This window comes from Columba livia, chromosome 19, assembly GCF_036013475.1.
Source record: "Columba livia isolate bColLiv1 breed racing homer chromosome 19, bColLiv1.pat.W.v2, whole genome shotgun sequence".
NCBI classification, from domain to species: Eukaryota; Metazoa; Chordata; class Aves; order Columbiformes; family Columbidae; genus Columba; species Columba livia.
This window is the reverse complement of record NC_088620.1, coordinates 5,847,066-5,873,479: the sequence shown is the minus strand read 5'-3', so window position 1 is coordinate 5,873,479 and position 26,414 is coordinate 5,847,066. Positions and strand designations below refer to the sequence as shown.

General features: G+C 46.7%; 2 protein-coding genes across 22 annotated transcripts; one reads left to right on the top strand and one right to left on the bottom strand.

Annotated features, from left to right (window-relative positions):
* Positions 1-725: 725 nt before the first annotated feature.
* SWI5 (SWI5 homologous recombination repair protein) lies at positions 726-4,200 on the bottom strand (the record flags this gene model as incomplete). Its single annotated transcript, XM_065035935.1, has 5 exons — positions 726-1,431; positions 1,877-1,971; positions 3,112-3,233; positions 3,737-3,785; positions 3,923-4,200. Coding segments are annotated over 5 exons (609 nt in total), but the record flags the coding sequence as incomplete, so codon positions are not given.
* Positions 4,201-5,760: 1,560 nt separating this feature from the next.
* On the top strand, positions 5,761-25,002 carry GOLGA2 (golgin A2). Of its 21 annotated transcripts, none has more exons than XM_065035860.1 (28): positions 5,761-6,002; positions 7,256-7,378; positions 7,760-7,840; positions 11,150-11,284; positions 11,892-11,938; positions 12,055-12,118; positions 12,572-12,631; positions 13,082-13,162; positions 14,820-14,858; positions 15,374-15,436; positions 15,687-15,780; positions 16,442-16,548; positions 17,118-17,176; positions 17,425-17,566; positions 18,603-18,692; positions 18,865-18,972; positions 19,068-19,155; positions 19,649-19,992; positions 20,782-20,895; positions 21,184-21,408; positions 21,691-21,790; positions 21,878-21,966; positions 22,117-22,270; positions 22,415-22,482; positions 23,065-23,167; positions 23,424-23,530; positions 23,710-23,878; positions 23,984-25,002. In XM_065035860.1, exons 1-28 carry the CDS (start codon positions 5,955-5,957, stop codon positions 24,232-24,234), a joined length of 3,153 nt encoding a protein of 1,050 aa, XP_064891932.1. In that variant the 5' UTR covers positions 5,761-5,954; the 3' UTR covers positions 24,235-25,002. The 21 variants fall into 21 exon arrangements, with proteins under 21 accessions (XP_064891932.1, XP_064891931.1, XP_064891937.1 ...); XM_065035859.1 differs by having other exon boundaries at positions 19,646-19,992; XM_065035865.1 differs by lacking the exon at positions 7,760-7,840.
* Positions 25,003-26,414: the final 1,412 nt, after the last annotated feature.

The window sequence follows — 26,414 nt, the reverse complement described above, 5'->3', positions numbered from 1 at the left end:
ATTTTTATATGGCTGCAGTAAATACCCTCCAAGAAGCACAGCTGCACATTAGTGGAGGCAAATGCTTAAATGAATCACAGAATACAGATACTTTGTCTGTTCCCCTGCTTTAGACCTCTCCTCAGGACTTTTATGGCAAAACAAGATACTTATTAGTGATATTGCTGTGCCTGGTCCAGAATGGAGAGCACAAAACCAAATCTCTATTCTCAGCAGCAGCCTTTGTGACCATTTTCTGCTCTCCAAGCACTATGAAGACAGACTCATTTGATTCAAATTTGGAAATAATGAGCAGACTGCAGCATGAGCCTGAATGGAGACAGGAGGAACTTACTGGCAAGGTGTTAGAAGTAGAAAAGGGCAGGAGTACATCGAGCTTGAGTGAAAAAGGGATGATGGATCTACAGTCAGCAGAGCATTTTATCCCTTGGAACTGCCCAAAACAGCCAAATTTAGTCTGTGCAGTCGCCCTGTCCTGACACCCGACATTGTAACACTCACGCTCTCAACATCATTTTATGATCAGGACACCACTCACTTTCACAGTGACTCTGCATTTAGAAAGTAAATGTAATTCTGCTCCTACCCATTACTGGGTAGCGCTGCCACACTGTCTCCATTAAGAGTCATTGGAAAACATTTAAATAATACATATATAGTCTCAGAATATAGTTTAAGAATTTATTCCCAGGTTCATGCAATGTTTCATAGGCTCTTAAAATGAATTACTGAGAAATGTGATAGCTGCTTTATTCAGACCACACAGTTCAACACAACTTCACATTTTGCCATTTACTACAGAAATGATACAAAACCTCCAGATACCAGAGCAGTTAAGTACAAAAATGTAAACCACCCAGACTTAACCAGATTTGATCACAAACCAGAACAAAACCCCCAAATGACCACGACTTCAGCCTTCTTCCATCCCTACTTCTGAGGGTTTTTTCTTTCAAAGCAGCTATTAATTACATTGCATATTTGTATGCCCTCCCATCCTCTATCCATTCAGTATCCAAATAGCCCCTGGATGTTGAAGGGAAGCAAAGGCTTCATGAGAAGAGTCTTAACATCAACCTGAATTACAGCCTTTCCAAAAGAGAAACTAAAAATAGTGTTGATCAGGTAGCAGACGAAATTATCGAAAGTCTTACATCCCTTTCCCACAAGCAGGAAACAGCTGATAGATTCAACGACTTTCAAGTTCAAAAGCATCTTGGAAATAAGACTGTTAACCCATATGCTGTTGCAATTCTACATACATACTTCTGACGCCACCCTATCAGTTCTAAACTGATACGACATCAAAATACAATAGTCCAGTAACAGTCATCTTCGCAGGATGCGGCAGTTCTCAGGTTCACTGCTAGTCACTGAGCTCCAGATCATATTCAGGGTAGAGCTGCTTTGTAGTAACCCCTCGGATAACAGCTAGAAAAGAAAGCAATACCATTGCTTCCATTAAACAAAGATCAGTCAGAAAAGTTGCGTTTTCCTCCCAGTAGCCCCCAGCTATCTCACAGAACCTCCCACAGCTATGAAAACAACCTCAGGTTTTGCTGCTACACTCCCCACTTGTCTCAACACTTCTTTTTAGCACATGAAGGACAAAACTGACAAAAATTAATAAGACTTATCAAATTCTGGTGATCCATAACACAGACTAAAGTACCAGTCAATGACAATTATTTCACACATTCAGTTCTAAAAATATCCCAAGAAAATAATGACAGAAGCATTTGTGATTGGGTTATATAAGCCTAGAATTGAAGAATCTTTAAAACCAGCTCTGCCTTCATAGTGTAGGAGCTTCTCTCTCTCTTTCTATATGAAAACATTGACTGATAAATTCTTCAACAGCTTTCCTGTTCCTTACCCAGCTTGCCTAACAGCATCTGTCCAGCATCTTTAATATCATTATACTCATGGAGCAGAGAGATGTGCTTCTCCAGTTCCTCCACGCTGTAGCCTCTGTACAAATAAAACCAGAAAGGTCAAAAAAATGACACAGCGGGATCGGTGCTGCTGCTGCACAGCGAGTGCTGCCACCACCGACCGAGCACAGCAAGAGTTGAGACACCCACACCTGGCACATCTAAAGCAGAATCTGAAGGCAGCAAGTACAGTTGCTGCAAGTCATAAACATGAAACCTACAAATTAGCAGATCCTCATTTTGAGTAGTTTGTTTTTTCCACATCAAGACTTATTAAAAAAAAAAAAAAGACCAAAAACAATCCACTTGAATTATCAGAATCAAGTAGAAAGAGGAAAAGGCTATGGTGAATTCAATGTATGTGTATCTCTAATCTGTAGCTGGGGGAAAAATTAAGAAGGTCTGTTTATCCTTGAGGATAAAACATAAAAGCTTTTGGTACAGTCTTTGTTGTTCTACCATTTCCATTCTATGCACTACACACTTGCTTAGAAGTTATCACTGCTTCGCAACGAATAGAGATCCCTTCTCTTTAAAAATCAAGCAGCAATTTTATCTCAAAACAGTTGTTAATAAGCAGCTGCCACAGTGTGTCATAAGAAACCACAATCAACCAGTTGCACTACCCTGTACAGGGCACCCGTCATGTCAGAGCGTTCTTGCCTGGGAAACGCTTCTGCTCCTCGAACATACAAGTTTAACCCACTCACCTCAGACACAAACCAAGTGAACGCTTGATCAAGACGGAATAAAAAAGGAAACAGATTTATCTGGGACTAAATCTGGCAGGTCATACAAGTCATTATCTCAATTTTAATTCTCACATGAACAAGCTCTTCTAGTAGTATGACATGTTGTAGTATCGTAATTGCTAAAACAATTCGTTGCCAATTTACATGGAACTACCTCAGCAACATTCCAGGTAAAGGTAAAACCTCCTTATCCAAGCAACTAGTAAAACTGGTTTTGCTTTACCAAATAAACCAGAAATAATTTCCTCTTGTTTTTAACTGGTTCCATAACTCCAAACAACACTGTAATCAACACTGTACGGCACCATAAGAAAAATGGCATTATAAGAGGCCACCTTTCAGCTCTAATTCCTTGATCATATTTTATTTTAAAAACAAAAATAACTGAGGCATCAGAGCAAACACTGAGCTTGTCAAGGACATACTCGGACAATAATTGTGTGATTTCCTGGTCTAGAGCAAGGTCTTTCTGTTTCAGTTCTTCAATTTCACACCGCAGGGCTTCTTCATTGGCTCCATTAGGTTGGCAGGACCTTGGAGATGGGACCTGCAGAGCACAGAACACATTTAACACTAACTTGGCCCTGGATAAGATGCTACAGTGCTGGGGGGCACTGGTCAGAAAACACTCTATGGGTCAGTGGTGTAAAAAAAAAAGGGGGGGGAAAGAAGGAAAAAAAAAATCTCCTGGGCACAAAGCAGCAAGAGCTCGGGTAAAATATTTATCAGTTTATGTGCTGTCAGCCTGCTCCATATCATACCCTGCAATACCTTGCTGATTTACAGCGTAAAGTGAAAACAAACAAAATCACCATTTGGCACTGAAGAGAAGCACCCAGAAGGACTCTGTGCTAAACCGCGGGGCCGGCAGTGACCCGGCAACGAGCAACTTCACCCTCCGGGACAAACACTCCCCGCTGGGCCGGGCTGAGGCACCGCCAACGTGCGAGCGGCTCCCGGGGAGCACCGCCCGCCGCCAGCCCCGCCGCCCCGCTCTGGCGGAGCCACCGGGCAGGGCCCACCTCCCCACAGTCCGGCTGAGGGACTCACCGGGGACTTGAAGCCGGCAGCTCCGCTCCGCCGGCCGCCACCGGAGGCCCTGGCAAAGCAGAGGGCGTCGCGTCACAGGCCGGACACCCCGCGGCGGGGCCGGGCCGGGCAAAACCGGCCCGCCTCAGCGGGGGCACGGCCCGAGGCGCTACGAGGGATGGGGGGGCAGCGGGGAACCGCTCCTACCTCCTCGGCAGAGGCCGCGGCGGTGGGGGCGGCTGGCGGGGCGGGCTGCGGCCCGCGCTCGGCGGGACCCCCTCGGCCAGGGCTGCCGCTCCCGCCGGCAACCGGCAGTGGCGCGAGGCACACTGGGAGTTGTAGTCGCACCTCGCGGGGCACGCTGGGAGTTGTAGTCGCGCCCTCGCCGCGGGGCACGCTGGGAGTTGTAGTTCCCCCTGACAGGACCCGACACCGCTAGAGAACCAACTTCCCCCTGAGAGGCTAAAGGTGACATTGGTGCGCGATTATCCCAATTACCGCAGCCGAGGCGATGACGCCTCCCAGAAAAGTCCTCAGAGCCACCTCACCCCTGGGGCTGCGGCTGGGACGGGGTCTCAGGCAGAGCTCAGGGCACGCAGGGTCTTTCACACCATTATTTTTGTAGGGAAAAGCTGCCACTGCCTGAGCCGCCGGCTGCCCCGCGCGTCCTGCCGGGCCGGAGGAAGCGCTCCAGTGCAGCTCTGTAACCTTCGAAGGCCCCGGGCCCTGTTCCAGCATCTTCCCACACAAACCCAGTGCAGCTGCTTGGAGCGGCACAGGAGCCTCCTTCCCGCAGCCCTCCCGGCCCGGCTGGCCCAGGTAAACGTGTCCCCGGGCAGTGCCAGGCGCCGGCAGCGGCTGTATCCAATTCCTTGAGCTGACCGCACGAGCCAAACTCTGCGATGGCCACACTTGGAAGGTCAAAGGACTTGGGAATGGGATCACACACCAGCAAAACCCAACCGCCCGCGCTAAGTGTGACTTCAAAGGCACAGCTCAGGCATCAAAGTGCCGCACATAAAATAGAAAGCTATGTGGAGCTATAGGACGTGCCCTACAAAGGACGAGGGAAGCCTGCCCAGCACCCTGGGCTGGTTCCTGCCCCGTGTTTACTCTGGGCAACTGAGTCAATACAGGAACATGGAGAAGCGCAGGGTGTCACACAGGAACAGCGCAGGGTGACACACAGGAGCACAGGGCAGCGCAGTGTCACACGTGGAGCAGTGCAGGGTGTCACACAGGAGGAGCAGCGCAGGGTGTCACACGCAAGGAGCAGCACAGGGTGTCAAACAGGAGGAGCGGGACAGGGTGTCACAGGTGGAGCAGCACAAGGTGTCCCACTGGAGCACAGAGCGACACAGCGTGTCACACAGGAGCACAGCACACAAGGTGTCACACAGCAGCACACAAGGTGTCACACAGCAGCACAGCACACGAGGTGTCACACAGGAGCACAGCACACGAGGTGTCACACAGGAGCACAGCACACAAGGTGTCACACAGGAGCACAGCACACAAGGTGTCACACAGGAGCACAGCACACGAGGTGTCACACAGCAGCACACAAGGTGTCACACAGCAGCGCAGCACACAAGGTGTCACACAGCAGCACACAAGGTGTCACACAGCAGCACAGCACACGAGGTGTCACACAGGAGCACAGCACACGAGGTGTCACACAGGAGCACAGCACACAAGGTGTCACACAGGAGCACAGCACACAAGGTGTCACACAGGAGCACAGCACACAAGGTGTCACACAGGAGCGCAGCACACAAGGTGTCACACAGCAGCGCAGCACACGAGGTGTCACACAGGAGCACAGCACACAAGGTGTCACACAGGAGCGCAGCACACAAGGTGTCACACAGCAGCGCAGCACACAAGGTGTCACACAGGAGCACAGCACACAAGGTGTCACACAGGAGCACAGCACACAGGGTGTCACACAGCAGGAGCAGCGCAGCGCGTCACGGCGGCCGAACCGCGCAGGACGTCACAGAGGCGCGCAGGGCAGCGCAGGTGACCCACGGCCGGAGCAGCGCACGGTGCGCACAGCAGCGCAGGGCGTCGCATCTTCTCGCGTGGGCCACAGCGAAGCTCCGGTGACCCGAGCGGCCGCGGGGCTCACCAGGGGCCGGGCTGCCCCGGCGGCAGCGCAGGCCGGGCCGGGGCGGAGCCTGGCGGCCGCCTCCGCCGCTCCCCGCCGCGGCTGACGTGGCCCGGGCGCGGGGCGGACATGGCGGACGGCAGCAGGCAGAGCAGGCTGGCGGCGGCCAAGAAGAAGGTGAGGGGCTGGCGGGGCCGGGCCGGGCCGGGCCGGGCAGGCGGAGGGCGGGTTTCGCGGGCCCCGTGCGGACCGGAGCCGCCGGGCCGAGCCGAGCCTCTCCCGAGGGGCGCGGGCCAGGCCCGTCGCCGCCGCCCCGCTGGCTCTGGGTGGGCGCCGCCGGGAGCCTCCGGGTGTCCGGCGCTGCCGTCCGGCCCTCCGGGCTGGCGGCCGCTCCCGGCCCCGGGGGGAGAGGCCGGGCCTGGGCTGCTGCGGTGCTCTGCGGTCCGCCTGGTTCGTTTGTTTTCCCACCTCCCCCGCTTTTTCCCTTTTTTTTATGTATTTTTTTTTGTCGTGGGGGCGGCTCGGCCCCGTCCGTCCCGGCGGGATGCGCCTCCGTGTCAAAGTCATGGGAATGGGAAAGTGTCCTGGAGCACTTCGGGCTTCCATTTTGAAATCCTCGGAAAAATGGGATCCCTCTTGTTAATTATTTCGTTGCCCAGCCTGGCCCCGCAGCGTGTCCTGCTGCCCGGGCGCTGGCGCAGCAGTGGGGGACGGGGCTGTTTTGGCGGGGGGCTGGCGGAAGCGGATAATTTACATAACTGCCTGGCACTCACTCTGTTTGGGGCTTAGGTGTTTGATAACACGCACAAAAATGCCGGAAGACTTAGTAGGATTCAAGTTACAGCTTATCAGACCAGCTTTTCCTTGGCGAAATGGATATGATTTGAAAATCAGTTGTAGGTCGCTTATCCCCTTAGTTCACAGTCATTACAATGTCTGTATTAACGTGTTATCTGTCTGCAGAGATTGTCATTTTCCTTCTTAAAACCTTTCACAGCATGGAAGATCTTACCATCAGGCACTGCTTTTTTACTTCGCCTTCAGGATTAATTGCTCTTCATTATTTTTTCCTTACTGCTTTTAGTTATAACCTTAAAAAAAAATCCAGAATATTTCTTCTAATGTCCTTTTAGTTGCAGTTTGGAGTATCAAATCGTTTCTCAAGAACATCATTAGCTGTATACAAAAGTTGAATATTTACAACTCTGAGCCTCATCATAAACCCATCACATAGTTCTTACTTTATACTTCTCTGAACTTGTTTTGCTGTTTTTTTCTTTTCCCCAGAGGGACAAACTCATTGAAAGGTGTTTCTCTTGTCCTTAGACTTGACCTGTCTTTCTACCCACTGGAGTTTGGTTTTCTTTTTGACATTATATTCATAGAAGTCATATTCTGTTTGGACTATAGATTGTTCTTTATTTTCACAGCTGAAGGAATATCAGCAGAAGAATAACCTTGGAGCAACTGCAGAAACTAAGAAAAAACGCAAAACTAAAGAAGGAGGTAGACCTGACACCCCCACCAGTGATGACCGGCAGTCTCCAGAGAACGTGAGTGTCTCATTCTTCCTCCCACATTGTTTACCACCTCCTTGTTCTTTGGTTTTCTGAACAACATGACTGGAGCTGGAAAATGGTTGTGCTGGTGTAATATACAAATGGTGTAGATGCCCGTGTTGCTGGTGTATGAAGTGCGCTACAGTAGTTACCAACCACCTCTCAAGGTGCATCTTGAGTCTGGGTACATGCCGAAGCGGCGTCTGATCGTACGACGCTGTCGCACAACCCTGGGTGTGTCCAGAGCTGTTGTTTTGAGCTGCGTGCTCCTAACGAGCTGGAGGATGCTGGTTTCTTTGCCTGCCTTTAATTGACGTTTTCTCTCTGTCCTTTTCTGAGCTGTTTCTCTTTCCCCTTTTCTTTCACCTCCTTTAGATTCAGAACATTCTGAAGGTGCTGGTGTCAGACCTTAACCGCTCCAATGGGGTAGCCATACCCCCATTGGACAAGAGGAAGGTGAGGCAGTGCTCGCGTCCCTCGCAGTGACTCACTCTCCCTGCTGCATGCTTCGGGTTCTGTTTACACTGACTGCATTTTCGGATGGAGCCTTGTCCTGACATATCCACTGTCAGTTGCTTGAGTTTTTGTTGCTGTTTTTATTAACACAGAGCTATTTGTTACCATGCGTTTCCATTGCTTGCAAGTGCTTGTTTCCCTCTGGTTTGTGTCAAAGCCTACGCGTGAAAAAGCGAACCTTGTTAAAAACTTCTTGAGGCAGCTGAGCTTTGAGGAAAACCGGGAATTCGGAGTGAGACAATAAACTAACTGAACCACTGAGGAAAGCTGCGTTAGGAAGAGATAGTGGTTTTTTAGTCTGTATTTCTCCTGTTCTGCGTGTCATTGCTGTATTTCCTAGAGCTTGCTTTCTGAAGGGCACGTTTCTGCTCATCTCTGGCCAAGCAGCTGCCCTGGGTACTGTCTAGTTATTCCAGCCAGCCCGTTTTATGACAGGCGATGAGACTTGCACAGGTGATGTACAGTTGGGCAAGTACCATGAGCTTAAATATGTTCAGGCAGGAAGTCACATACTTCAGGTCAAGAATTTACAGGCTTTAGTGTCTTCATGTTCTCAACCCTTTGAAGAGGAAAGGGCAGGAAGCATGCCAGTAAGTAATAGAAATGTTTTCAGGAGCAAAGGTAAACAAACTGCCTTTAAAAAAGGATTTTCAGACAGTCAAATTTACATAAATAAGGCTCAAATTGTGGTAAAAACTCAGGGAAGTAAAATTTTGTAGCTCAGAATTTTCTTCCAGTTTTCTTGTACCAGAGCTTTGCTTTTCACTTGCATAACTTGTGTAGCTTATTTCCCTACAACTGTTTTAATTTTGTTGTCATGAAGTAACTTATTATTATATTTACTGCATATCCATGCATGCCCAGCAATAAATATAACTATAGTAATCACCAGAGGTACCACATAATGCAGCGAAACCTGCAAGATGGAATGGAGCTCACTCCAAATTGCCTTTATACCCCTTTTCACCTTTTTTTGGGTGATAACGCAGCAGCTGTTCTGTCCAACACACAGTGAACAGCAGGAAGTTCCTCCAAATGGACCTTGTAGGTGTAGGTTGTGTATCAGTAGAACTTAAGTGCCATGAACCCATAATGGCAGCTTTGAGGGTGCTGGACGCGCCCGCCTCGCAGCAGAAAGCGTGGATTATGGTTGAAGTTTCACCCTTGTCGTGGGGACTATTTTCAGTTAAAACCCGTAAGCTCCATGTATGTTATATCTCTGAGAATGAGACTTGTTTCACCTGAAAATTGAGAGTTTATTACTTCTATTCATTCTTTTCTTCCCTTTTTTTTTCATTTCTCCAAAGCATGGAGAGATACATTTTGATCCCATTGGGTATTATGGAATTTGCGGTTTATTGTGTCTGGGCTTTTAGGAATAATTTGAAAACTAATCTTTAATTGCAATACGTAATGAAAGAAAGATTTCTCTTTCCAGTTGCAGTCTTGTAAAAATCCCGAGTCAGGAAAATGCTGTTCAGAAACTCACTTGACGCTAATAGGGCAGAAAAGCTGCTTGTTGGCATCTGAGCTAGTGCTGCCATTGGTGTCTTGATGAGAGGCGGACCCCTCCCATCTCACCCACTTCAGCTTTCTTGGCTGCGAAACACAGAAAACCCAACAAAATAGGAGCCTTTGTGTGAAAGCAAATGGATTCTACTATACGCTAAGCTGAGCAGAATTACTGACTTTTTATTCTAAATCATTAGAATCTCACAGTGTGTAATTTCTAGATTAAATGTCTTGCTCTTAACTCTGTTTCCAACAAATTCAGCTCCTCAAATACTTTGTTTTATTAAAAAAAAAATAAATTTCAAAACTGCTTATTGTAGAGGAAGAAGGAAGGAGCTTTGTGGTTAAGGCACGTTACTGGTTGTTGTATCTCGAAGCATTAAGCAAAAAGAATGTCCTGATCAAAAAAAATAAGGAAACATTTTTGATATGTATTGGGAGTAATATTCCTTCCATTCATCTGATGTTCTGTATTGATGAATGTCTGAACCAATAAAGGTGAAGTTGCCTGTAGCTGAAGAAAGTATGAGAATTCCTGACCTTCCTATAAGCACCTGACATACATTGCTTCTTGAGAGCACAAGTATCTGTCCTGCTAAAAAGAAATTGAGAAAATTCTATTTGTTTGCCTCTGCAGTCTTCCAGCTTATTGCTTTCATTAAATCTGTTCTCACTGTTACTGTATTTGTGCTGCTTGAGTCATAGCTGGAGTGCTGAGCAGGTAAACAGGGAATGCCAAGAGGGAGGTTTCTTGTCTGCTGTGAAGTGCCAGGAAAGGAGGGACTGAAGTGAAAGGGAACTCTTTGCAGATGGAATAGCAGAGAGCTGCAGGGTATTGGTGGGGTTGAATATTGAAAGATTATCTAATTTGCTTTGTGGTGTTTTTACATGATGACTTAACCGGAGCTGGATGATGAAATAAAATAAATTGACATAAACAACTAGAACACTGCCCCGCGCCTTTATGGCTCTCTGGGGCTGTATGAGTTAGACGCAGTTGTCCAGTTCACTGTGGCATGGTAGAGGTGTCACCAGATGCTATTCATCCTCCCACGAAGGTTGGATGAGAACTTGCATCGCTGTCCAGAAATAGTTTTTCGGCCCTTCTCTTTTCTATTTAGATTCCTGTTGCCACGGGATTCGTGGCTGCAGCAGGGCCAGGGGCACCTGCTCCCAGCACCCCGAGCTGGCCTGGTCATCAGTGTGCTGTTTCTAAACTTGTGGTCCATGGCATGCCACAAACTCAGTCACCGCATTTTAGACAGAGCATTAGTTTGACTAACCCAGTTTTCAAGTAGTCACTACCTGTTCTTTTCCATCTCATCTGCATACACTTCTCTGTGTTTTCCCCAGACATACTTTGAAGGCAGCGCTTTTCGAAGCTTTGTGGCTACCGTCTGGCTTTGCCCTCGCTTGCTTTTTGGTGAATCCTTTGCAGTAAATCTTGTGTGTGAACGGAGAGTTGGGTGATATTATTGCCTCATGTTAAAGAAGCGATTTTGATGACGGGACACACTCAGGCTGGCTCTCAGAGGGCACAAGTCTGGGCCAGTGTCTGTTCACGGGCTGGTGCAGCCACCTGCTTGATCTGAGGAGATGCAGGTTCCCCATATTTCTAAATGATTAATTGTTCACATCAGTCTAGTTTTCACGGGCCGATCACAAGGTGATGCGTTCATGTGTGTTTTCATTCGTTCTGCATGAAGGCTGTAATTCCTGTGATGTGTTTTGTGACAGGCGTACTTTGACAGTGATGTTGCCCCTCGTAACGCTGAACAGCTTGCTACCGATGTCCCTGTGCTCTCTAACAGCAACACCCTCCCTAGTTGTGGTTCTGTTCTGCCTGCTCCTGGCAGCATGCAGCTGACACAGGTTTGTGAATCATCATGGATTTTGTCGTTGAACCATTGAATATTCGTTTGTGATACCACATTTTTTCTGAGAAAGACAATCTTCATAAATACGATGTGACTAGTTCAGATTTTCTGCTGTTTAAAATACTACATTCTCTACTCTCCATCCAGTCATCATCTATCTGTGGGAGCTCAGAGAGGACTAGCGTGCACATGTCCCTGCTATTTTCCTTCCCCTTGTCTATTATTTCATTAGCAGAAAGTGTTCTTAATAATACAGAAGGTCTCCAGTCAGATCAGTCTGGATTTCCTTTAACTACTTAAGTATTCAGCTGAAGTTCTTCCCAGCAAAGCAAAGGTGTCGATTATACTGATAAATAGTAGCAGCACATATAAAGCTTGTAACACTGAAGTTCCTCCATTCCAAGAAAGCTGAGCTCACACCATCCAGAAATTATGTGTAAGCCAGGAGTGAGTGGGTTTTAAGTTCATCTTTCTTTGGAAAGCAGTAGTTACAGGTGCTGTGGAACCTGAGCCCACATGTGATCAGATCTTAGTGACAAACTCACAAATGTGACTCCCCTCTTCTTTTATAGGCTCATAAATTTTTGTGTTTCAATCCACAGGCTCGTGAAGATGAGGATGATCATAAAAATGCTTTGGATGAAACCAGGTGAGAGTGTTCGTTTATCAAACAGCTTTGCAACACGATCCCAAAGTGTCCAACAAATTATTCTGATTTGGGTGCTTCTCTGGGAGAAATTTTCATTGCAAGGTCTTTGTTCTCAGGTCTTTCTCATCAACAGAAAGTCTCCGCCAGTTGTCTGAACAACTCAATGGCCTGGTTTCTCAGGTACGGCCTCATTTTGATCCATTTGTCTTATTAATTCTCTTGATGTTTGATGTGGAGCTTTAAGCAGTCAGCTCAAGAAAACACTCTTCAATCTCAGGTGTCTGCAGGCATTCTACTAAACAATAAGATATTTAAGTGTCGAGAAGCAAAAACTCCTGGTTTAGGAATGTAAAGTTTCAGCAGTAGGAAGAAAACCAGAGTGGGATGAATGAACAGCGTGTATTCATGGACTGATGTATTCCTGATTTAGTGGAAAAGAATCTGAAGTCAATCTGCATGATTCACATCAGCTCGTCACAGGGGGAGTCTGCATCTGTCTATAGCTAGAAAAGTGTGGGGTTTGTGCTTGTCTGTGGTACTTTGTAGGGGAAGGTGCTATAAGAAGTTTATACTTAAAATAGCGATTTGTTGCCTTGGGGAATAAAATGACTGACTTGACTGGTTTACTTCTAGTCTACATCGTATGTGAATGGGGAAAGTGCTGTTTCTTCCACAAATATTAAGGAAATGGAAGTAAGTTGTTTGTTTGTTTGTTTCTTCCCATTTGCTACTGTTGATCATGTATTGGGACTCTGTGCTTATGGCAGTGTTAATGGGACCTAACTGAATGCACAGTTCACGTACATTGCTGTCTAGTGTTGTCTTCTGTTGAGGTCAAGAGCAGGAGTCATGTATCAGAAGTGTTTCCAGTTTGGGGACTGGGGATAATTTGGCTTCCATGCAACTGCAGTTCTTATTTCTGATTCACTTCTATGTCACAATGAAGCCTCAGCAGAAATTGATAAAATATGTTGACATCCCAGCTACTTTTGTTGAAACTGTAGATTTCGTTTTGTTTGGAAAATCTGATTATATCAAACTGTGATAATGATTTATTTTTCTGTCCTTTTTAATTATTGCTTTTTTCCCCCCCTCTTCCTCTTCTGCTCCTTCCTTTTTCTCCTATCTGCATGTGCCCATCAGACACGTTACCAGGAGCTGGCAGTAGCCCTGGATTCCAGCAATTTAACTAACAAACAGCTCGTTACAAAGATAGAGGAATTGGTAAGAAACAATCCAACCAACCAGTTTGACGTATTTATTGCTCCTCCATGCTCTCTGGGTGTCTGCAAGGTTATGGGTTCTCTCAGTGCCACAGTGAAGCTGCTTCCACAGCACTTCGTAAGGAACAAAATGGGCTGTATGGAAAATCTTAGGAGGATCAAAGTCTAAGGCCACTTGTGCATGTATTTGCTCCTCTGAGGAACATGAAACAGAATTTTGCTGTTTCCATTTAAGTGCGATCTATTGATCTCATCATGCTTCCCGTGGATGATCAGCATCCTGATGAAACAGCTATTTCTGGTCCTGGTCTGAATCCTTGAAATGCAGCATTCTGATGCTGGCAGCAGTGTGAAATCCTGCTTCTGCAGGTGCTGATGCTGTTCTAAATATATCAGCAGAGTGGTAGCAATAGGTCTAAGAGAGAGCCTGGGGCTGGTTTCTGATCATCTCCTCAGTTTCTCTTGGCTCGATGAATGAACTGCTTTGTCCTGTGGCCTGCATGGATTCCTGCTGCTGCTTTTCAGCCTTCAGCTTTAACACTGCAAGAAACGCAGCTAAGTGGACTTGTTTCAATCCCAAAAGAGCCTTTCTTGTGTTAAATACTTTTTCCCATTTTGTTCCTCTCTAAAACTACACTTTTCCCAAAGTTCAGCATTTCCCAGTGTACCCCATGACCCCTCTTGCCGTTTTATTTTTGGTTTTGAGTTATTTTTGTTCCATTCTGTTTCTTTTTTGTCTTTAGCTGGGCTGCAGAGGTATCTGGCATAGTGCATTACCCCCCTCCCCCGATTCTCCTTGTTTGCCTTTGCTTTCCTGGTTATGTTGTGCGCTGGCATTGCTCGAATCAAAACCTCAAACTCATCTCCCTTCCATGTGTAGTCATGTTTCAAAATGCCATGAAGTAGTAGTAAAGAAACAGTTGGCCAACGTCCATGCTTTGGGAAGGGGGAAGAGTACCAATTATGTAGTTACTTATGAGGTATCTGTGAGAGAAGTGCCAGGGGGACAACAAGAGCAAATGGCAACCACAGCAGCACAGTTTGTGCGACAGCCTGGGCAGACCCCTGCTGCTGCTGGCTCCTTCACCTCCTGCCTAAAGACGCACTATGTACGGTCAACAAATCTCCAGATACTTCATCCATAGGCTGAAATTGGCATTTGGCTTCAGCTCTTTCTCATACCACCTTTTGCAGAAGCCTGCCAACAGAAGTGCAGCTCTGCATGACTTAAAGGCCAGACTTAAAGTAGGATAAATGTCTAAGGTCTCAGTTAAAGCACAAGACTATGTTTTGTTTTGTTTTAAAAAGCATTTTTGGTGACTATCCTAACACAGCAAGATTACTTTGAATAATTACATAGATGTGGGATGCAGGTTTAACTGAAGATGGTGGATGCTCAGATACAAACATGGGAGGGTTGCAGAAGTGATATTTGGGAAGAACTGTGGTAATAAAACCACATCTGGCATATTAGTGAAGGGAGTCCCAAATCTATTATTTTTAATAGCAAAGATGAACTTCCTAGTCTTCTACAGAAAGGATAATGGAAATTCTGTTTGCATTAATTGGCCATGTATCCTACTTCATTAAAGTGAAATGTGTTTCAGCAGTATGAGAGTATTTTCTCTTAACACTGGCACATCAATTTCCTTCCGTAGAAACAGCAGAACCAAGAAGTAGTGAATCAGCTGGAGAAGGTAAAGTGTGTCCTGGTTTTGGATAGATACAGAAATGGGTTTCTTTTTCTCTGACGAGTACAAAGCGTAGTGGACTGTGGCACATACCTGTGTGACCTTGTTTTATGTTACATTCAGTTTCATTTTTAGCATAATATTAATATTTTGATTTCATGAGTTAGGGCTGGTGGGTGTCGTTCTTATTTTGGCAAAAGTTAATATTTAAATGCTCGAGTATTGGAGGAGTGCAGTACAGGCTGGGCGTTGCAGTTGAAGTCCTTACCAGTAGTTTGCATTCCAAATGCTGCCACGTTTCTGCTCGCAGTGCTTGCGCTGTGCTGTCATTGCCATTCTACGATGGGTAAATAATGACGTAGATCAAATAATGGAAGACTGAAGTATGTCTTTAAAAATACCAGTATCATTTAGATGCTGGAAGCACTACCAATGAATCACTGTTTTTTTAGTCTGATGTAAGCCAACAAGGGTTAACTATTAACATTTTTGTGCTGAATAGGCGTCATTTGTTTATACAGGAAAAGAAGGAGTTTGAACAGAAATTTTCTAAAGAGCAAGCAGCACTGAGGGAACAGCTACAGGTAAGGCAGAGGCTGTGTTACAGTAATGCCACCTGGCTTCTGCTGTTCTCTGGATTACTGACCACTCACAGTCTTCATTCTGGAAGCCACATGAGTCCATTCCTTCAGAAGACTGGGAGAGTCAGTCAGCCAGACTGCACTGAACTGCAAGAGCTCTTTCCCTTTACTGCATTATCCTCTTTGTGGCATCAGTGATGTTGCATTTACAAGCAAAGAAGTTTTGTGCTGAGCTGATTTTCCTTTCCCAAAGGTTCATATTCAGACTATTGGAATTCTAGTCTCTGAGAAGTCGGAGTTGCAGACAGCCCTTGGACATACTCAACAAGCCGCGCGGCAGAAATCAGGTAATGGACTGTGAGCGCTCCGGCTCAAGCTGCTGGTTAAACTGTGGGTTTGAAGTCACGGGTGTGACGGTTGCTGGCAGCCAGCTCACAACACTCACCGACTCCCTGCTGAGCAACACTTGGCACTGTCACTGCTTCTGTCATCATCGCTGCCCCCAAATGGGAGCATGATGATCCCATGGCCGTTGAGGTTCTTTGTGCATCACTAAAGCCTTGTCAGCCCCATTTGGGCCTGGTGTCTACCCCAGACAGTTCCTTTCTGACTTGCTTCTGATGCTTTTAAAACTTTGTTCCCTTTTCTCTGCCCTCCCTCCCACACAGCTGTCATGCTTAGGTAGGTTTTACTTGAGCCTTTTGTTCTGAATTAAGTTTGAGCAATTGACTCGATTAGGAAAAAAAACCAACCAGACAACACATTGTCTGTTCTTCTGCAAAGGAAGTTTCATCATCTCCCTCTAAAAGTGAGGACAGTAGTTACAGAGAGCTTTACTGCTCAGAGCTGCTGGTGATTCACCTGTAGAGCCAGGAGTGGAACCAGGTCTCACTTAGAAAGCTCTGTGCTGCCTTAAGAGCTTGTTGACGAAGTCGAAAGTTCTGTTCAGCCAGTTCCAAAAAGTAATTTGTGGTCTGGCGTCAACTGATTCTGCTCTGACTTGTTCAGGAGAAGCTGAAAGCCTTGCTGCTCGTCTGCATTCATCTCGCCAGAGGGTGTCGGAGCTAGAACGTACTTTGTCCTCCATCTCTATGCAGCAAAAGCAGTCAGAGAAGGTAAGAGTCACCTCTGTTTATGCTTAACCAGCAGCTCTGCTTTTGGCTATTTGCCTGTCACTACACTACTACAACGTCTGCAGTCCCTGCTTAGAGAAGAGGCAGAAATTAACCTCGTTAATTGTTAATTAACCTTGTAAAGCCCTGTATTCTCCATGATCAAGGCAAACTTCATTCAGGTTTCTGTGACCACTAATTATATGGTCCAGTTGCTGCCTTCAGATCTGGCACCTCCATCATTAGTCTTGCCAGCTCCACATGACAGAAGCCTCAGTGAGACCTTGTCCCAGGCAGTTCTCCATCAAACAGACACTTCAGTCTTGATATTCATCCAGAAGTTTGCAGAAATAACCTCACGTTCAGTTAGTAGCATCACATTTGAAAAGACTGAGCAGACTTATTCCTGGCAAATTCAGGAGGTTCTAAGCAAACCTGTCCTGAGGATTTTGCCGAAGTTATGGCCTTTTCCACTTTAGTTGATCTGCTAGAGGTGAAATGAAGTATTTTTTGAACATCTTACTTGTTTGGCTGAAGTCTGTAGATTAATCAATAATTTCCTTTCTCCCCAGCATAATAAAGAGTTAGTGAAGGAGCGAGACAACCTGAAACTGGAACTGTACAAACGAACGTAAGTCCATTCTGCGTATTACTGCAGAGTAACAGTGCTCAGCAGAGCCACAAAACATAACAAGGGACACAGACCACAGGTGGTGACTTGGGAGGTTGGATATTGAATTAAAACAAAAGTCACTAGATGTGATGTTTCTGTGATTCTAGCTGCTATGATGCACTACATTGTAAATTTATGACGTGGGCATCAGCAGACCCATAGTACGTATAGTGATGCCACTTGAATTTTTTGTTTGCTTGTTTTAGCAAAAGTAGCGAGGAAATAAAGCAGCAGAACTCGGAGCTGTCAGAGAAGGTCCATTCCCTAGTTTCCCAGAATTCGGCTATGAAGTTGGATATGGAGGATTTGCATAAGAAACTGGAAATGGCAGAACTGATGATTCAGCAGGTAACCATAATACTGCTGGGATGAGAGGGCAGATCACACTGATCCATCTAAGACTTCGCTTCTGACAGTGGGGGCAAAACGTAACTCTTGCTCTTAAAGGAAGGCGCAAAATCCCATCAAGACATCCTCTTAGTAAAAGGCTTTCAGTGAGGCCTCTAGGAACAGAAAGTCTGTATTTTAAGGAGTTGGAGCAGTACATTTAAAGACATTGTGACACTGGTCTGCTGAAACATGTTATAGAAGGTGAGAGGGTGGCTGAACACACAAAGTATGAAAATACGGTGACTCTTCCTGTTTGTTCAGCATTTTGGTTACTTGGTTCTTGTGCAGTCTCATTGAGAAACCAGTTGAGCAGGGGTGGTGTTTGTACTCACCCCAGCAGAAGGTGATGAATTGGACAATGGCAACTGGAAGGTCAGCAGGGGAAAATCAAGAGAATCAGCCAGTTAGAAAGGGAACGTGTGAAGGCAGCTGTTAGTTCAGAGAGCAAGTCTGGCGTTCAGGTGAACCTGTGAGGGGAAAAAACTGCGCTTTTTTAGTTTTTTTCTTCCCCCTTCCCTCCTGGCAGTGGCTTAAGTTACCCTTTAAATAGAGCCCAGAGCACTGTGTCTCACTGAACCAGCCTTGCTACTTAGTCCACTGACATGTTCCAGACTTTGGCTTTACATTCCTGACATGTTTGACAGTCTTTAAGGTCACAAGTTTTTATACCATCTGATCTGGCTGTACAATACAGACTCTGAAAATGCACAAAGTTTCTGAGTCAAACGATTTGATTAAAGTGCATTTTCTTAATTAAAAAAAAAAAAAAAAAAAGTAAATATAGAATTGTTAGGGGGGAGCTGCCCAGATCAGCAGGTTTTATAGGACTAAAATCTAAGCTTTTTTTGTTTCATTCATCTTCAGCATGAGTTTGAGCACTTTAAACTGTAGAAAGTTACAACATGGACTATGTGGCAGGTTACTATCAGGAGAAAGGCTACTTAGAAATTGAGTATTAGCATTTTGCCATAACTTTTTGACTTTTTGTTGGCAGTTCTCAAGCCAGGCAGGGAGTCTGGATGCAAACCAGCAGATGCAAATGGCACTGGAGGAGAAGGCGAGTCTGGAAACCCACATTGCTCAGGTAAGAGGTTGTGTGAGATACGGCCCAAATCTTCTGTAATGAGACTTGTGTGGCAGAAGAACGCAGCCTGAGCTTTGCATTAACACTGGTTTCTTCAACCTTTGTCCCTTAAGCAGTCACAGCCAAATTTATTTGGCCAATATGATGTTGTGTTTTATTGTGTTTTGAACAGCTCTCGGAGTCACTTCACCAGCTCCAGGCAGAGAGAGATCGGTATGTAGAGAAACTGAAGGAGGAGCAGAGCATTTGGCAGCAGCGGGTACAGCTGCTGTCTGAGCAGGTAACATCAGGGGCAGTATCACACCTGCTTTTGACAAACACAGGCAGGAGTTAACTCACTGTAACTATGTAACTTTCACTTGTGTGGCCTTGCAGGTCCACACCATGGCACAGGAGAAGGAGCAGCATATGGCCCAAATTCGGGAGCTGGAAGCCAATGTTACAGAGCTGCTGAGCAAATCAGGTAGGGCTTCCAAAGTGGGGCTTTGCGCTGCAGAGCACCAGCTGGTTACTTCTGCACACGAGGTGCAAGTAGGTTGGATGCTCTGAAGCCGTGAAGGCAGCTGAGAGCTTGGTGACCCTAAGAAACCTGTTGTCCTAACAAACAGCAAATGAGCTGCTGCAGCTAATTGAGCAGCAGACTGGTTGTGTCTTTAGCACCCACCTGACTGCACTGTCAGGCTCTCCAGCCCCGGACTTTGGGAAGGTGGGGTGCTCTCGCTAGGGCTGGGAGGGAGTCAGCAGCACATGGCAGGACACTGTGCTTGGTTTTGGGTACTTCTGCTCCTTCGTTCCTCTCGACACCCCGCAGTGAGGCTGGATACTGTAGCTGGTGATACCTTCTGGGTCACAGAGCCCTATAGGTTGGGGTGTGGTTTGTGTATGTGATAGTGTTGTGTATTACACAGTGATTTAGCCCTTTGACTGAGCTGCTTTTGATTGCGCTTCCCCAGCAGTTAAGCCCATGGATATCGAGCCTTCCCCACCAGCAGGGCCCACAGAAACTGAGCTGAGTCTGCAGGAAGAGATCCAGCGGCTGCAGCAAGAGAAGGACCAATTGCACGGGCAGTACCAGGCCCAGGTCCGGGACAACGAGCAGCTGAGCCACCTCAACCGGGAGCAGGAGGAGCGGCTGCTGGAGCTCGAGAAGGCTGTGCAGCGCTACAACGAGGAGTCCTTGGACAGACAGCGGATCCTGGAGGACATGCAGAGTGACAAGGTCACCATCAGTAGGGCACTGAGCCAAAATCGGGAGCTGAAGGAGCAGCTGGCTGAGCTGCAGAATGGGTTTGTCAAACTGGTATGTCTCTTTCGAGCTTCTTTTCCCACTTCTTGGTGCAATCCTTTTGTAGCAGAGACATAAAAAACTGGCAGAAGCATGTCTCTTGTCCTCTGAGGCCACGGGTGCTCCATCATCTGTGATTCGTATTGCCACGCCAGGAGGTTCCCTGTTAATTCCTTACTCCCTCAGGTGCTCTGGCAGATGAACCAATATCTTTGTCCAGTTTCTTTTCCCCCCTCATTCCCTGTTTCTTTCCCCAAGTATTTTTCCTGCCCTCTTACCCTTGAAGATACCTGTTTTCTGATCGCTGTATTTGCCCGTGAGGAAGAAGTTCTCAGCAGTCTTCTCTCCTGCTGCTGTCCTTGTTATCCGTCCTGGACCCGAGTCCTTACTCTTGCTTGTTCTTCCAGTGTAACAGCTTTCCGTTTGGGGCCCTGGCAAACTGACACATGGTCTAGCTGCAGATTTTTCTTTAGTCCTTTCTGAACTCATTTGCTTGTTTTTGAATGTTTGGGTTATTCATGCCCCCCATCTGCTTTGGAGCTGACAGGCTGTGTGACATGCCAGCCTCTTCTTGGCACTGTCCCAGCACTGATTCCCTTGGCTCTTCCCTTGCTCTTCTCCCATCTTCTGAATGTTTTTATAAGTTATTTACTGTCCTGAACGGTCAATTTATGGCCTTTAGTCACACCCCAGGCCAAAACAAGGGATGGCACCCTGATGTATTGGGAATGAACATGGTTTATTGAGAGTATACATTAACGTTGGTTGGGCCAATTTCCTTATACAGTGGTACTTGTCTTGCAGACAAATGAAAACATGGAGGTTACAAGTGCCCTACAGTCGGAGCAACATGTAAAGAAGGAGCTGGCCAAGAAGCTTGGGCAGCTGCAAGAGAACCTGGGGGAGCTCAAAGAGACGGTAAGAACAGCCGGTGGGGTGGCATGGCAGGTACACAGCAGTTGATGCAAACTGCTGGCGACTTTCCAAGCTTAGAGGGAAGGATGGAAATTGGTATTGTAACGATCGAGCTGGGAGCCTTCCCCCATCGTCTGCTGTCTGATGTGGGGGACCAGCATGTGGGGACAGATGGTGGCTGCCTGCCTAGTTGGTGGCTTTCGGGCAAAGTTGACAGTTTGGATCGTGTCACACAGATCAGCTTTTCTGGCAGAAATGGTTTGATGTGATGGTTCGATCTTGTTGTGTCAGCTGGAACTGAAAACACAGGAGGCTCGGGGTCTGCAGGAGCAGCGGGACCAGTACTACGGGCACCTCCAGCAGTACGTGCTGGCGTACCAGCAGCTGGCTGCCGAGAAGGAGGAGCTGCACAAGCAGTTCTTGCTGCAGACACAGCTCATGGATCGGCTACAGCATGAGGAGGTCCAGGGGAAGGTGACAGTGGAAATGCACCTGAAAGAGCTGCAGCAGACCAAGGTAACAGTAAAAAGAGACAAGTGGAAAGAAGGGAGGAAAAGTGCTTAACTACTTGAAGTATTAATTAAGTGAAAGGTTGGACCAGATGATCTTTAACAGCCCCAAGCTGGGCTGTTCTATGATTTTGTGATTACATCCTGTGCAACACAGGTGAATGATGCTTGTCTGGAGCAGAAGCACTGGGTTTTTTTTTGTGTGCGTGGTGCTAGTGCCTGAAGATGTAGTGATTGTTTGCAGTCTGTCATGTGCTGGTTTCAGTGCTCTGCTGCTGCTCTCTCGCAGGAAAGTCTGGAAGCTGTAGCTAAGGAGAACAAGGAGCTGCAGGCCCAGATCAGTCAGTTGGCAGCAGACCTGGACGGCAGGATTTTGCACCGACTGGATGGTGAGCAGCTGCAGCTGAGCTCCAGGGAGGAGACGGAGCTGGGCTCTCTGGGGTATTACCTCTTTGTTCACCTTCCTCCTTTTACAGGAGACGGAGTTGAAAGTGAAACAATGACTGAAGAAATCCAAAAATCTTCATTTGTGATCCCAGAGAAGTTTGAAAGCCATGAAGAAATGGTGAGTCTTAATGGGCAGAGAAGCCTTTGGTTTTAGTTCTAAACAAACATATAGAAAATGGGGTAAACGGTTACTTTGTCCCAAGATGCACCACTGACCATGCTTCACTCAGGAGCAGCACTCATGTGCACACTCTGGAATTCTTCCTAGGTCGCGTTCTTGACATCCGCCATGTCCCAAGTGGAGAAGGAGCGAGAAGACATGAGGCAGCAGCTGGCTGCTCAGAAGCTGCAGTGCAGAAACCTCCTGGAGCAAATAGCAGCTCTTAGGCAGGAGCAGCAACATCATGTCATGCTGGGTGAAGGTAAAACTTTGGTGCAGTTTGGGGACAGTGTGACTTTGGGGTCACGCCTTGGCCAGCTGCACTGGTCTCCCTGAAACAGAGCTACAGGTTCTGTGAGTGCATCGTGCCCAAGGAGCAACTGTAAATGACACATGTCCCTTCCAGGTTCCACTGTGGATACTGTTCCAGTGGAGGTTCATGAGGCTTTGAAAACTGCCATGGAGAAACTACAGGTAAGCAAAGAATCTCCTCTCCTTTCAGTCCCGCTGCTCTGCCTGACTTTACCTAGTGTCAGACTAACAGACAGATTGTAGGGGAATAAGTAGCAGATGTTCCATAATAGTAAGTACTTCCTAAAAAGCTTATCACTGCGTGCCTGGGCACAGTAAATCTTGCAGCAGTAACTCCCCGCCCACCCCTGTCACAGACTCTGAGTATAAGGGTCTGACACTGAGCTGGGGTGTTTTTCTAAAGAAATAGCTGAAAAACAGACTGAATATCCTGACCCTGCTGGGACGAAGCAGGTGGTCTGCAGTCTTGGAGGTGAGCATGACCAGAGCTGCGCTGTCCCAGCAACGAGAAGGTTAAAAAGCAGTTTATCTGCCCTTCTGCTTCCCAAAATGCAGATAAGACTTTTTACACCTTCTCTAGGTTGCTCCTCTGTTCCTTGTTAGCAGTGAATTGGAGACAAGTTGTGAAGGCAGCAAGATTTGTTCCCCGGGCTCAGAGCAGTGTCAGTGGAGGGTGATGTGTTTAACACAGGTGGTCTCTGTACATGAGCAGTTCAGATGATTGATACCAATTTTTGCGTTCAGTCCCGTTTCACAGAGCTGATGCGTGAGAAGGCTGATCTGAAGGAACGGTTGGAAGAGTTAGAACATCGCTGCATACAGCTGTCTGGGGAGACGGACACCATTGGTACGTTCAGGCGACACCAGCACAAGCTAAAGCTTGCTCAGTGCATTATTCTTTGGGGAACAGAAGGTCTCCTACAGCTTTTGGCGCTGGAGCCCTCCAGCTACCAAGCAGTTCAGGTCTCCTACTGCTACCTAACTAGCCACATCTCCAGGCCAGGGTTGCATTTGCTGGATCCTCATGCCACATAGTTCTGTGCTCACCGTAAGGCGTGTAGCCCAATCTTGCTAACACTCCTGATGCTTCTCTTGTATTCCAGGGGAATATATTGCATTGTACCAGAGTCAAAGGGCTATCCTCAAACAGCGGCACCAGGAGAAGGAGGAGTATATCAGCAGACTGGCTCAGGACAAGGAAGAGATGAAGGCAAGGAATCTTTTCTCTAGTACTCCAAGCAGGGCAGGCCAGGGGCGCACTGGCACAGCCCAAACCTTCATGTGTTGTTCTTCTGCTAGCTTTACTTTGAATTTGCTAATTTTGTGACTGCAAACTGTCATGTTCTGTTTGTGTGCGTGGCTCATAGGCTTTCCTTTACTTTGGTGCAGGTGAAACTACTGGAACTACAGGATTTAGTGATGCGTCTGGTCAGGGAAAGAAATGAATGGTACAGCAAGTACGTAGCAGCTGCTCAAAACCCAGAACTGTTGGCAACCCAGAATGAAAGTGTCCTTGCGGTGGAGAGGCGCATTGAACTGAATGCTACAGATGGAGAAGGTAAGCGCAGCCAGGACAAGTTCTGTACAACAGAGGAATCGGAGGTCTTGCTGTTGTGCGGGGATGGGAAGAGTCACCTGCCTGCCTTGTCTCTGTTCCTTGCAGGGTTACGAGAAGTGAGTTTATCCAATGAAGCAGAACAAGAGGCTGCTGTTCTTCACCAATCCGGTTTCTCCCCTATTGACGGTAAAGCTGCTCAGCCAAGCCAAGTGGACCCCACAGAAAAGCAAATAATGCAGCTTCTCAGAGAAATGCAGAACCCTCAGGAGAGGCTGGGCCCCCTGCTGGAAAACCCCTGCATTCCCTTCTTCTACCGTGCTGATGAGAACGATGAGGTCAAAATCATGGTAGTTTAAGGGGCACTAAGTCTTATTTACAGCAATTTTCTATAAGCCTGAAAAGACTTAACTGACTCGTACGTGCCCATACCTCTGCTCAGTGCCCTTGGTCATAACAGATTTTTAAAGACATGAGGAAAGACGGATTGCACAGATGGAATTTGAGCATCAGACCTCATCCTCCCTTTCTCTTCTTTCTTCTGGTACTTGGTGTGCTTGGAGTGCAGGCAGACTCGAACTAACCCGGGGAGGCAGCTGCTGCTGGCACTTCACCTGGGCCAGGTGATTTCATGACTTTGTGCAAAATGACTTTAATCCCTTGTCCCAGATTTGCTGCCAGCAGTGGTTCTGATCCATCGCTATGACTCTCATCAGCCTGCTCCCTTCCAGGGCTCCCAAAGTAACTAACTTATTCTGGTAACGGACTCTTTGGACTCTAAACAGGTTTGGTTTATTTCATACTACGTATCTTTAAACTTCCCACTTTGTTCTGCAGCCTGACTCTTGCTACCTTATCCAAAACCAGCCTTGTTGGTTGTGAACAGCTGAGCTGGGCAGCACTACAGCCCCGTTTATTCTTGTTGCTGGGGAAGGGACTGAGGGTGGCCTTTGGAGGCTTTTTGGTTACTTGACAAAGCTTTATGTGATTCTTGGGAGTGGGATGGAACTGTAACTGCACTTTGAAGGATGTGTTTCACTTGTATGTGTCTGAAGGTTTTATTTATTTTAAAAAAATGGGAGAAATAAGTAAAAGGAAACCACTTAATAAACATGCTTTGTTTTGAATTTCTGGACTCCGGGGGTTCTAGTTCTCCATCACTTAAATTTCCGTGAAGTAGCAAATCCCTTGGGTGTACAGGTGGTGCAGTGACCTGCATGTGGAAATCCTGCGCCAAAACTTGCATTTCAGGCAAGAAGTGCCTGTTCTTACAGTGGTTGGTGTCAGCAATGGAGCTTTCAGGAGAACCACAAGGGAGGTTTAAGGGATCTGACCATCACAGCTGTGCAACCAGAGGCAGGAACACAACATCAAGTTTGGGGGTTGTCAACAACAAGGAGAGAAACTACTCATTTCTTCTGTACCGAAGCAGATGAAGTGTGTGTTTTGGTTTTGTTTTATACGGTTCATCTTGATGTTTCCATATACAACTGAAAAAAGCATTCACAGAACAAGCCCTGCTCTCCTGGAACCCACCAGGGAAGATGGAAGCTGGTTTTTGAACTCCATTCATCTGAATGGCATTCGTCTTGTCTGGTACTGGCACAACACAAGTGACGCAGGGCTTGTGTACATAGTGTATCAGTGTAAAATGCTGTATATTCCTTGAAGACAGACTAAGCCTTTTCCAGGGTTTACACCATAAACCTGTATCATAATTAAGTGTGGCAGGGCTATGATTTAATACAGAGCATTATTATAAATGGACAATATTTATTGGATGTTCTGCTCTAGTACTGTGAAGGAGACAAGACCAGTGAAGGTCTGTGATCTGTTGCAGAGGTGACTTAATACTGTTACAGATTTTCTTTCTGAATAAACTCATTCAGATAGACACTGACTAGATGTATTTCTTCTGCACAGAGCACCTTGAAATTTGGCCAGAAAAGTGACAGACAAATTATTTAATAAAAACATCTGCCCTGGCATCGCTTTGCTTTCAGGAATGTTTGCTTGTAGAGAGGCTGCTGGCAAGCCTGAGACATTTCTCTTGGCTGGTGTTTCACATCTAGAGTCCAGGATCAGATCAGTTTTTACCCAGTGTTTCCCTAACCCCACCTTTACTGGAGCTGCTGTTCAGCTGACACACAATCGCTTCAAACTGGAGCAGATTAGAGGTTTCCAGTTCTGTAAATAATGCTCTAAAACCTACTTGAAAAAATATATATAGGGTTGTTAAAGAATATCTAACACCAGGGACAGAAGGAACAGTTCCAAGCAAGGAGAAAAAAAACAGGACAGGGTAGGGCAAGCGATGGTTGTTACCTCAGTTGCACAAGTTACAACCCATAGAAACAGGCAAGACAGAGATCACCAGAATACACGCGGGAAGGAAGCACCAGAGATCTGCTCCATTCACTCAGCCCTCACCAGTATCTACCATGAATCAGATCCTGGTGATTTTCAGCCTATTAAAGATTCCACAAGTACCACAGGCACATCGCTCAGGGCTAAATCAGGCACCAATATCACAGTGATT